General features: G+C 51.3%; 1 protein-coding gene across 1 annotated transcript in view; it reads right to left on the minus strand.

Annotated features, from left to right (window-relative positions):
• LOC146813443 (ovostatin-like) overlaps window positions 1–12,961 on the minus strand; it is a 365,994-nt gene that overhangs the window by 247,032 nt on the left and 106,001 nt on the right. The window contains exon 3 of the mRNA XM_085620205.1: window positions 5,914–6,058. Within this exon, the coding sequence (XP_085476331.1) occupies window positions 5,914–6,058 (145 nt within the window). The remainder of the gene's footprint in view (window positions 1–5,913; window positions 6,059–12,961) is intronic.

Below are 12,961 nucleotides of genomic sequence, written 5' to 3' on the forward strand. Positions count from 1 at the left end.
GGTGGCATAATGCATGCTGCAGACCCTGGTAGGCCTAGGGTACACCTATGCCCTGGGTACCTAGGGTACACTGTACAGGGGCCAATAAGGTGATCCTATCCAAATGGGTTATGCACCTAAAGTACATAGTATTAATTTAGAGAGAGAACAGCAGGGCTGTGGGTCTGATTAGCAGGCCCACAGCCACATCGAAGTCGAAAACCAGTAAAGCAAAAGAAAAAGTGGGGGTGAACATAGAAAGCAGACCCTACTCTCCTACAATGAGGTGTCAGAGGAGTGACATCATCACCAGGGAGCTATAGTAAAGGGGTGAAAGGTATGGCTTTGCAAACAAAAGCCCTAAACCGTTGTAGGCTTTGAGTGGACAGTTGAGACTACGATAATATGGGGACCTGATTCAAAAGGGCCTCTGCAGTCGTAGGGGAGCCTCCGCACTCGCGGCGGAAGCCCCGCAGTCGTAGGGGAGCCCCTGCACTTGCGGCGGAAGCACCGCAGTCGTAGGGGAGCCCCCGCACTGGCAGCGGAAGCCCCGCAGTCGTAGGGGAGCCCTCGCACTGGCAGCGGAAGCACTGCAGTCATAGGGGTGCCTCCACACTCGCGGCGGAAGCCCCGCAGTCGTAGGGGTGCCTCCGCACTCGCGGCAGAAGCACCACAGTCGTAGGGGAGCCTCTGCACTGGCAGCAGAAGCCCCGCAGTCGTAGGAGAGCCCCCGCACTGGCGGCGGAAGCCCCGCAGTCGTAGTGGAGTCTTTGCACTTCTGCAGAGATCCCCGCCCTGGGTGCGGAGCCTCCCCCTACAACTGTCAGGCCTTCACCACGAGTGCCCTTTGTGGATCAGGTTCTGTGCGTTTCCTAGGTCTGGCCTAGAGAAAAGTCTTGCAGCCTCACGTAAACCATTTCATAAAAGATAATAATGTACACATCTATCCATGGAGAAGGCCTGGGTCAGTCCTCTTCATCCATTGGTCGGTTGTGCCATTCACATTTTGCTTCCACCCATCATGATGCGCGCGTCAGCGATGGACGCCATTTATCCGATCACGTGTCCACTTCTGCCTCTATAGAAACGCACTTCAGAGGCAGTGCCGAGTGCACAGTACTTTATTTTGTAAATGATTCTCTTTGGGTTTTTGTATTTCTTATTAACACTTTATTTTTCCTTGTTTGTTTAATCATCATGTTCCAGTTCTAGAGATTCAACGCCAATAGAACATTTAGGAATAATATTTTCATGGTGATGTGCATTAAAATTAAAAATGGTTCTACGCCTGGTCTAAGTTCGCCTGCCAGCTAGGAAGCACCCAGACTGAACAGTGTAATTTAAATTTTTATTGCAAGCACATATCCACTACTTTAGGGGGGACAGAGGGTTTCTAGGTTCGCTTTTGTGGCATATGCTGGCAATACTATACCCACTGCACCAGCTTGCCAGAACTACTGCTTTGCGGATGCCCGTTTCTAGTAAGGTCAGAGCAGCGGGCAGCGCGAGGTCTCGCCTTGTGCTGTGAAGCACACAGTCAGCATACCATTAGTTTTTCTCCCTTCCTTGAAGCATGGCCCAAGCACGTGTTTTTCCCTCATCTTTTTGTCATCCACTTTTTTATTATGTAAGCGTTTCAGGATTATTCCTGGATGCGCAATGTGCTTTCTTACTTCCAACACAGGCACAGCCTTGTCATTTATGCTGCTTCCCCCCTTTTGGCTGTCTCTATTGATGCTTTAGTTACTTACACCCACAACTGTACTACTCTACACCATGGGGTTTATGCTTTTTGAAAAGCTGATGTACGGTCCAGGAGATGGTGTGGTGTTTAGGGTCACGTGTGGGTGACACGGTTACTTGTTTGCTTACTTTATGCATCTTCCATGGCTCTTCAAGTGCCGCATAAAGCAAGTGCTGAATTGAAAAGCTGGGACTCTAACGTATCAGAGGAATTCCTGAGATCCAGGGCTGGTGTCACTGACAGTCAGACTCCAGACATGAGGGTAGAAGCTGTTGTACAGCCCCGGCACCAAAGCCTGCCGGGCGAGTAGCCCTCCAGCAGCAGACTGGAAGGGACAACCTTGAAGTGCAAACCAGTGTGGAAGCAAAGTAGGAGGAAACCAGAGTGCTGGAAGGGGTCTCGCTGCACCCCTAGTCATGCTTCAAACACTATTTTCTTGCTGTGACAATAAACGAGAGTGCAAGCGCATCGGCAGGCTCCAGACTGTTGCCGACACCAGAAATGCTGCGCGGATCCTGTCTACAAGTAGAGGATTATGGAAGCCCTGAAGGTGGGCCCTTCCCTGGTTTGGGAGGGGTCTTCAGCTTTGGGTCCATTCTCCTGCTGGAATCTGAAGTCCACCGACTGGTCACATTTTACGCGAAGCTCCCAACATTGGGGCAGGAGGGGCTCGCGCTCTCCAGAGGTGGGACCTCGCTGCTAGTATGCGAAGGCGACTCCTGCACCTCAACCCTTGGGACCTCGCTGCCAGTATGCGAAGGCGACTCCTGTAACTCAACCCTTGGGACCTCGCTGCCAGTATGCGAAGGCGACTCCTGTAACTCAACCCTTGGGACCTCGCTGCCAGTATGCGAAGGCGACCCCTGCACCTCAACCCTTGGGACCTCGCTGCCACTATGCGAAGGCGACCCCTGCACCTCAACCCTTGAGACCTCGCTGCCAGTATGCTAAGGCGACCCCTGCACCTCAACCCTTGGGACCTCGCTGCCAGTATGCGAAGGAGACTCCTGCACCTCTCAACCCTTGGGACCTCGCTGCCAGTATGCTAAGGCGACTCCTGTACCTCTCAACCCTTGGGACCTCGCTGCCAGTATGCTAAGGCGACTCCTGCACCTCTCAACCCTTGGGACCTCGATGCCAGTATGCGAAGGCGACTCCTGCACCTCTCAACCCTTGGGACCTCGATGCCAGTATGCGAAGGCGACTCCTGCACCTCTCAACCCTTGGGACCTCGCTGCCATTATGCTAAGGAGACTCCTGCACCTCTCAACCCTTGGGACCTCGCTGCCAGTATGCGAAGGAGACTCCTGCACCTCTCAACCCTTGGGGCCTCGCTGCCAGTATGCGAGGGCGACTCCTGCACCTCAACCCTTGGGACCTCGCTGCCAGTATGCGAAGGCGACTCCTGCACCTCTCAACCCTTGGGACCTCGCTGCCAGTATGCGAGGGCGACTCCTGTACCGCAACCCTTGGGACCTCGCTGCCAGTATGCGAAGGCGACTCCTGCACCTCTCAACCCTTGGGACCTCACTGCCAGTATGCTGAGGCGACCCCTGCACCTCAACCCTTGGGACCTCGCTGCCAGTATGCGAAGGAGACTCCTGTACCTCTCAACCCTTGGGACCTCGCTGCCAGTATGCGACGGAGACTCCTGCACCTCTCAACCCTTGGGACCTCGCTGCCAGTATGCGAAGGCGACTCCTGTACCTCTCAACCCTTGGGACCTCACTGCCAGTATGCTAAGGCGACTCCTGCACCTCTCAACCCTTGGGAACTCACTGCCAGTATGCTAAGGCGACTCCTGCACCTCAACCCTTGGGACCTCTCTGCCAGTATGCAAAGGCGACTCCTGTACCTCTCAACCCTTGGGACCTCGCTGCCAGTATGCTAAGGCGACTCCTGTACCTCTCAACCCTTGGGACCTCGCTGCCAGTATGCTAAGGCGACTCCTGCACCTCTCAACCCTTGGGACCTCGCTGCCAGTATGCGAGGGCGACTCCTGCACCTCAACCCTTGGGACCTCGCTGCCAGTATGCGAAGGAGACTCTTGCACCTCTCAACCCTTGGGACCTCACTGCCAGTATGCTGAGGCGACCCCTGCACCTCAACCCCTGGGACCTCGCTGCCAGTATGCGAAGGCGACCCCTGCACCTCTCAACCCTTGGGACCTCGCTGCCAGTATGCGAAGGAGACTCCTGCACCTCTCAACCCTTGGGACCTCGCTGCCAGTATGCGAAGGCGACCCCTGCACCTCTCAACCCTTGGGACCTCGCTGCCAGTATGCGAAGGAGACTCCTGCACCTCTCAACCCTTGGGACCTCGCTGCCAGTATGCGAAGGAGACTCCTGCACCTCTCAACCCTTGGGACCTCACTGCCAGTATGCTGAGGCGACCCCTGCACCTCAACCCTTGGGACCTCGCTGCCAGTATGCAAAGGCGACTCCTGTACCTCTCAACCCTTGGGACCTCGCTGCCAGTATGCTAAGGCGACTCCTGTACCTCTCAACCCTTGGGACCTCGCTGCCAGTATGCGAAGGTGACCCCTGCACCTCTCAACCCTTGGGACCTCGCTGCCAGTATGCTAAGGAGACTCCTGCACCTCTCAACCCTTGGGCCTCGCTGCCAGTATGCGAGGGCGACTCCTGCACCTCTCAACCCTTGGGACCTCGCTGCCAGTATGCGAAGGCGACTCCTGCACCTCTCAACCCTTGGGACCTCACTGCCAGTATTCTAAGACGACCCCTGCACCTCAACCCTTGGGACCTCGCTGCCAGTATGCGAAGGCGACTCCTGCACCTCTCAACCCTTGGGACCTCACTGCCAGTATGCTAAGGCGACTCCTGCACCTCAACCCTTGGGACCTCGCTGCCAGTATGCGAAGGAGACTCCTGCACCTCTCAGCCCTTGGGACCTCGCTGCCAGTATGCGAAGGAGACTCTTGCACCTCTCAACCCTTGGGACCTCACTGCCAGTATGCTGAGGCGACCCCTGCACCTCAACCCCTGGGACCTCGCTGCCAGTATGCGAAGGCGACCCCTGCACCTCTCAACCCTTGGGACCTCGCTGCCAGTATGCGAAGGAGACTCCTGCACCTCTCAACCCTTGGGACCTCACTGCCAGTATGCTGAGGCGACCCCTGCACCTCAACCCTTGGGACCTCGCTGCCAGTATGCAAAGGCGACTCCTGTACCTCTCAACCCTTGGGACCTCGCTGCCAGTATGCTAAGGCGACTCCTGTACCTCTCAACCCTTGGGACCTCGCTGCCAGTATGCGAAGGCGACTCCTGCACCTCTCATCCCTTGGGACCTCGCTGCCAGTATGCTGAGGCGACCCCTGCACCTCAACCCTTAGGACCTCGCTGCCAGTATGCAAAGGCGACTCCTGTACCTCTGAACCCTTGGGACCTCGCTGCCAGTATGTGAAGGCGACTCCTGCACCTCTCAACCCTTGGGACCTCGCTGCCAGTATGCTGAGGCGACCCCTGCACCTCAACCCTTGGGACCTCGCTGCCAGTATGCTAAGGCGACTCCTGTACCTCTGAACCCTTGGGACCTCGCTGCCAGTATGCGAAGGCGACTCCTGTACCTCTCAACCCTTGCTCAGACATTGGGAATCCTTTGGGTTTTGGCAGGGCTACGGTGGAGGTTGCAGGTAACCAGTGAATGTGGGATTGTAGAACGAGTTTACGGGCCACCAACCCAATGGTCCGCTTACGCTGCACCCATGACAGACTTCGAAGTCCACGTGCTTAGGACTATTTTTCGTCTCTTAACTGCAATGCAACCTGTGCCTATGGGCACTTTCCTTTGTGGGTTACTTTGTTTAGCTTTATTAAAGTGCTTCTCTCATTGGACAATCCTTATTCTATTCTATTAATAACTTAAACGTAGGCCTCTGATACCCAACACTACCTGCTTGAGAGGACGTGGACTGCGAACCCCATTATGGTGAGGGTTCTGTGCTGAAACTGTGCCTGGTGCTCAGTTTGGAGGCCCTAGGACAGCAGTGGTTATGTTAATCTCATTTGATAAAGCGTAACGAATCCTACCCAGAGGTATATATCGTCGCTAAAATGCCTCGGGCGCCACAGTTGCAGTCATGTAGCCCCAGTGGCCCCTGAACAGGTTCTAACAAATGCCTTGTAAGATGAAGATGTGGTGGTGAGGAACCACAGCTTGCCCACTCTTACCTGTGTCGCTAGCCTTGTAGAAGGGCTTGTCATTCTCCACGGCGCAAACGTTTCCAACATTGCTGACCACTACACTTTTCCGCTCCTTGCGATCGTCGGCCGTTACGGTCACATAGGCGAGGTCCGCCTTTTTTGTAGGTGGAATCTGCAAGGACACAGAAGAGAATGCTGTGAGTGAGAGCCATGAAGAGAACTTTAACCACCCTTTCAATTTCTGAAGCAACATGGGCCCGGATGTGCAGAGCTTTGAGGTCACCAACAGCCCGATTCGCAGAATTGGGCCCTTGTACATTAAAAAATGCTTTTTGGCGGACACAAAGGACCAATTTGCGATTTGGTTTCCTATTACCAAATCTCAAATCGGGTTTGCAATTCAGTATTCGAAGGCATGCGTTAGGGGCACCCCTTCCTAATAACGACTCGCAGTGGTATGTGTGAATGTTTTAAAACCGAAACGTGATCACAAAACATTTGCATTTTACCACCAATTGAAAGATGGTGGGAACCCATTCTCAAATGGGAAGGACTCCCTAAGGGAGCCTCTTCGTGAAGGTTGTTGAAAACATTTTTTAAGAACAGGTAGTGGTCCAAGGGACCACTGCCTACTCTTAAATAAGCACTGGTAAATGCATTAGATTTCGCTATGTGATTAATAAGCAGTTTTTTTGTTTCAAGTTGTAGCTTGCTGAGTAGTTGTACAATATAAGTTCCAGAAAGTCTGTTAGTGTTATGACTGTTTATGTACAAAAAGGCTCTATATTGTGATGTGACGTGTGGTATAGTGTGGGTAAGTAATAGCAACATTTAAAAATAAAAAAGCGAAAGAGGGAAATAGAATTAATTGATGTAATAGCAATAATATGGGTTTAGAGTAGTTCATTCTACTGTTGGGCCCGGTGCCACTGCACCATTCAAATCATGACCCTATAAGGTCTACCTGTAAGGTAACTGCACTTGTGACTGCCTGCTTAATAATCAAATATTACAATATTTGGTATTTAATGGGGCTCCTAGAGCTTTGGGCCCCAGTGTCACTGCACCTGCAGCGCCATTCAAATCCTGACCCTAGTACCTGCAAGGTAACTGCACTGGTTGCTGCCTGTTTAGTAGTAAAATATAACATAGCTCAGGTAGATTAACTTTATTTTAATGTGCAATGTTTATTAAAACATGATCATAATTACCAAATAGATTACGTTAGGGGGAAATAAAAATCCGATAATGCTTACAAAGTGTAAAGAAAGGTACTGAGGCATAAATAGAAAATGCCACAAAGTTCCAAGGCTAAAGCATCTGCTTTACACAACTAAGTAATAAAAAGCAAACATTCCACCATACGGTTAGAAGCTGACTGCCTTTTCCGTACGCAGAGATCTTATCTTGACAGTGAATGGGGCTTAAACAGTGTGAGCAGCTTTAGTAGAAATATTGTAAATGCGTGCAGCCAGGGGGAAGTTCTAAATTTTTTTTAAATAAAAAATTTAAGAGCCTCTATACAAAAGAGAATGAACATGGTAATGGGAACTGATAAGAGCTCCCTCTTAAGATATATTGAGTACATGAGACTTCACAAGCGCTACTTAAAAATTAAAAGCAAATTTGACTTTGAAACGCATCCCATTTTCCTTTAGGGAAATGGGCTGCATTTTAAAACATTGCTTTATTTAAAAGCAATCACAGACATGGTGGTATGATAACCCTAGCAAGCCACCATCTGAGATTTTAGCGATTCCCAATGGGTCAAACTGAGACCTACCTCATGAATATGAATGAAATAGGTCTATGTGCATGCAACCCACTGGGAATCACTTAATGTGTGATACACATTTGTAGATCGCGGTTTGCGATCACCAAATAGCAAAAAGCTGCTATTTGGCAATCACAAACCTGCAGCTACGTACTTCTGGCCCATGATCTCCTATTATTTTAGCATCGCAGCATGCACTTCCTAGCACGAGCCTCCCAATTTAACGGGCCTTCACACTTACCTCAAAATATGCATTGACAGGGTCAATAGGGTTTAAGAAAAAAAAAGGATTCTTTGATTGCAGAAAGACACAAAGAACAGTCACACACAACCTGACGTAGGTCATACATGTATGCACATATTCAGACTGAGCAACACATATACGGAGACTTGTAACCCCTACAGACACCCATGCACACAGAGCACTAGACATGCAGAACATCTTGCAGGTGACATGTAATGTTGGGGTTATAAATGCTTAGTGGCCCTGTATGGCTCTTGTGAAAGGAGAGCAGGTAGGAGGGAACGGGGGCTGCAAGGAGGAACCTTGGGAATGGAAGGGTCACTACAAAGGGCAGTAGTGCGTAGCCAGCATTAGCAGTGTGAATTCAGGTGACGAGTAGAGAGGAGGAGAGGGAAGGAGGTGACACTCTAGGGTGGGAGGAGGAATGACGGAGTTAAGAGCTAGGCCACATGGTTCTAGAGATGACAGGGAAGCCAAGAGCCAGACATCCATCTGTACAAACCAACATAGAGCCCAGAATACAACAAACATACAGCCACATATGAAGTCACACACACAACATACCTTAAGGGTGCCCCCAAAGAACAAGGAGATGCATGGACTGAGCGAGGAATGGACGTTGGAAGGACAGAATCCAGCCATTCAGAGAAAAGGTAAAGAGGCTATGCTCCAGGGGAGGGACAAACACAAGAGGGGCAAGGAAAGCAGCAAGCAAATCAGAGTGACAATGGATGCAACCATAAGCAATGGGCTGTAAGACTGGAGACTCTTGGTTAGCAAACAATAGGTATTTTGCAAGCAGAGAGCTTACCTGAGACTACACCTAAACCCACTGCTCTCCACATGGAACTGGTTAGCAACATTTTGCCTGCATTTAGCATTTTTGCTTTCAAAGAAAATCATTTTATTATATGCGACAAGACAAAACAAGCATTTGCAATGCAATCGGTCTCGCCTTTTGGACCTTATATGTATTTAGCTATGGAGCACATTAGCCTGGGTGCTGAAATATCTACTGTTCATTAACATGGAGGGAGAGTAAGCACCAAACTGGGTGACACGCCAGGTACGGGAAGACATGAAGAGAAATAATGCCTTTCAGCTGGAAATGGTATAGTCCAAAGCTCTGTTTTGAATATAAAATCAGGGCCGTCGGTGGTCAGATAACTGAAAACACAAGATTTGGAAAAAATTATATGGTCTACGGGTGCTCGTGGAAGACAATTTCTATTGACTGGAATCTAGAGAATGCTAAAGTGCTTCTGGTATTTTACTGACCTCTGCTGGTCATTTTCTATCAAGGAAGTTAAATAGAGGCAGTTGCCAGAAAAAAAAAGCAGAAAGCAATTCTGGTACTTTACTGACCTCTGCTGGTCGTTTTCTATCAAGAAAGTTAAATAGAGGCAGTTGAACAGAAAAAAAGTCCATAAGCGGAAGTAAACCAGTCCTAGGGCTGATCTCCAGAGCCCACATAGTACATACACATATAAGTTATATACTAAACTATATACTAAAGTATATACACAAGAGGTCTCCGATGCTCGACCTGAAAAGGAAACGCTGAACACATTCTCTGTAATTCCTTTACTGCGCACTGGAATAGGAGCCTGTGTATTTCCTCAAAGGGTTGAGCATCACAGGGCTGCACCCCCCCTCCCATCAAGGGGCATGCCTCCCCTCCTATCACAGGGCCGGCAGGGCCTGCAAATCCCATCAAGGAGCATGGCGCCCCCTCCCTCCCCCCATCACAGGGCTGGTTGGGCCTGCAAACCCCCCACCCAATCACAGGGCCTGCAAACTCCCCCCATCACAGGACCTGCCCTTCATTGCTGTGCCCATCACATCTCAGGACCCGCAACCCCCATCACAGGGCCTGCCTTTCAGTGCTGTGCCCATCACAGGGCCTGTCCCTCACTACCGTGCATATCACAGTGTGTGGCACTTACACTAGTGTCCATTTCTGATTGTACAGGCGCCCTCGCCAGTGTGCATTTCATGTCTTTCAAGATTATCAGAGCCTACACCCTTGGTGCTGTGCACACGTGTATGGCACCTCACCCCGGTGCACGTCACATTCCATGCACATCATTGGACCTACACCCTCCATGCTGTGCACACCAGAGGGTCTGGCCCTCTCACTATGTGCACACCAATGGGCACCGGTGCCCTCACCTGTGTGCATGTATAGAATCCGAGCGGCAACCCTCAAGTGGAGCGCACCAAACCTCCCAGGAAGAACGCAGAAATTCATCCTCCCTCCCTACTCCTCGCTCCCCAAGAACATCACCTGCGTGCACCTCAAGGCTCAGCTCAACCCTCTTCAACACATACATGACCCCCACCATCCCCCGGCCAACATCGTCAAAAGCCACGGGCTCATCTACGCCACCACCACCCAACTCATCCTCTCCAACAATCCAAGAACCAAAGACAAGTTCCAAAGATGCATGAAAGACATTGCCAACTGCCTCAAACTCAACACCGACAAGACAAAAGTACTCATCTTCAGGAAAGGCAAGGTCACACAGGAACAACGAATGGTGGCCTCCAGAGCTGGACCCTACACTGGTACCCACCGGACATGCCCGCAACCTCGGTATCATCCTCGACAGCCAGCCATCTGTGAAGGTCAGTGTCGTCCCCTCCACTTACTTCCTCACCCTCTGAAGGCTCAGGAAGGTTTTCAGATGTCTCCCAACCAACACCAAGCGACTGTCACACCGGCGCTCGTCAGTAGTAAAATGGACTACGGCAACTCCCTCTACATAGGATTAACAGTCCATTTCAGGAAGAAACTCCAGACGATCCTGAACACAGTGGCAAGACCTCCCCAGATGGATGCACATCACCCCTCACCTCAGGTTACCAGTCATGACGAGATGCCAGTACAAACTACTCACTCATGCATACAAGGCATTTACACAACGAAGGATCAGAGTACCTCAGCCAACCCCTGACCTTTCACTAGCCCACCCAGAAACTTAGATTTAGAGCCTGGTGCCCCGCCAGTGTGCACGTTACAGCGCCCCGGTGCAAGTGTGCACGAGGCTATACCCCTTTCCCACACTAATGTGAACGCCACATGTCTGGCACTCACCACTACACATCACAGGGTTTGACCCTCTCACAAACATGCACGGATGGGCACACCCTGTGACGTGCGATGTCCTCACCAGTTGTTGTGGCTCACAGGTTGCGCCAGAGAGCACTGCCAGTCCGAGCAGGAACCAACCGCGGTCGGCGGACATGACGGGAACTACCATTCCCATGAGGCAATGCATGCTGACGCGCGTGACGTCAGCACGCTGGACGCTCCGGCGAAGAAAAGGAAACATCCGGCTGCAGTCAGGTGCCGGTTATTTTGTATCCAGGTCTGAAGTGCAAGCGGAGAACAGCGTTCGGGTAGGGGTGCTCTGCACCAAAACTGTGGTTCTTTGCTGGCTTCTGTCGTTCAGACATTCGTTGGTTGTTTCTGCTGTAACAAGACGAGGTTCGTCTTGTCTTTCAGGGTCCGAGTATAGTGGCCCCGTTGGATGCCGCATTGAGGCGTGCGGGGTCGCCATTCTCCGTGTTGGTTTGGTCCAGCACTCCTCGCGAAGGGGAGCTTGTCTTTGTTTGTCCCTGCCCTAAATTTCCGCGGCCCCGTTGGATGCCGAACTACGGCGTGCGGGGTCGCAAACACCTAGGTCCGGTGTTCACTCCGGTCATTGCTCTCAATTGACACACAATAGGGCGGAGGGCTTTAACTTTCGGAAAGCGATATTCCCGCATTGGTGTTGTGGGAGTACTATATAGTCACCTCAGAGACAGTATCTTATCGTTCTTGTATATCGTGAACTCTGCCTGTTGGTAGTATAACAGTGTGACAGAGGTTCGTCTTGAGAACCCGTGGGGGGCGACCAGGAGAAGTATCCTGTTCATTGCCCTGCTGCATTTTATGTGTGTTCGTTTGTACTCCATACAGGGGTGGAAAGGTGACTGCTGGCATACGTCCTTCCCCCCTGTACTGAGAAGAATCCTGAGTTCATGGTAGGTCCTTTAGCTGAGGGGAGTTACGAGGGTGCATGCATAATACGACCTCTGCTGATTAGTATCTTGTCTGTAGGGTTCCAGTTGCCTTGCGAGCAGGTCATTCCAGTCTCCTGTTCCCCGAGAGCATTCTTTCTATTACAGGTAAAAGGGGGAGCTAGGGAAGAACGGGGTGATAGAGAGAGAGATAGGGGCTGATGTAACCACTGCATGTTGTTCTTTCTCTTTCAGATCTCCCTCCCAGCTGTCCCCTTCCTTTCCTTCCCTCGCCTGATCACCCTTCTGTGTCTGTTATATATCTATCAGACCAAGGGGATATCGGGAGGTGGACCCCTTACAGCATCGTGCGACTCTGAGGACACTTGGACGGCGACAAAATAACCGGCCCACGGATAACTGTCCTCCCAGTCGCACGGTGGGATGGCCACCTTAGAGGATGTCATAGCTGCGTTGGCCTTGTTGCAGGCTGAGGTAGCTGCCTCTAGAACAGAAACAGCAACTCTACAGGCGCAGGTAGATCGCATGGAACGCAATCCCTTTGATGCAGGCTTACCCCGCGCCACCCCTACAGCTCCCGTTGTTGTGGAGATTCCCACGCCAGTTCCATTAGCTACTCCTGAAAGGTTCAGCGGGGAAGGCGGGAAGTTGCAAGTCTTTCTCACGCAAGTAATGTTACATTTTACCTGTAGGGCTAGGGCGTTTAACACAAACCATTCAAGGGTCGCCTTTCTTCTCTCGTATTTATCTGGGGACGCAGCTCAATGGGCAGTCCCGCTGGTGAGAAGAGACGATCAGCTCCTATATGATTGGAATGCATTTCTGGAAGAATTCGAGAAAACATTCAACCGTCGAGCCGCCACGCTCTCGGCCGACAGAGATCTGCTAGAATTGCGACAAGGCAATAGGGATGTTATCTCCTATATTAACGATTTTAGGAGACTGATCACTGAAACTGAGTGGCCAGAAGAGAAGCAAGCGGCTCTTTTCCATCAAGGGCTAAGCGAAGACCTGAAGGATGTGGTGGCGCA

Source organism: Triturus cristatus, chromosome 7, assembly GCF_964204655.1.
Source record: "Triturus cristatus chromosome 7, aTriCri1.1, whole genome shotgun sequence".
In the NCBI taxonomy this organism is placed as follows: domain Eukaryota; kingdom Metazoa; phylum Chordata; class Amphibia; order Caudata; family Salamandridae; genus Triturus; species Triturus cristatus.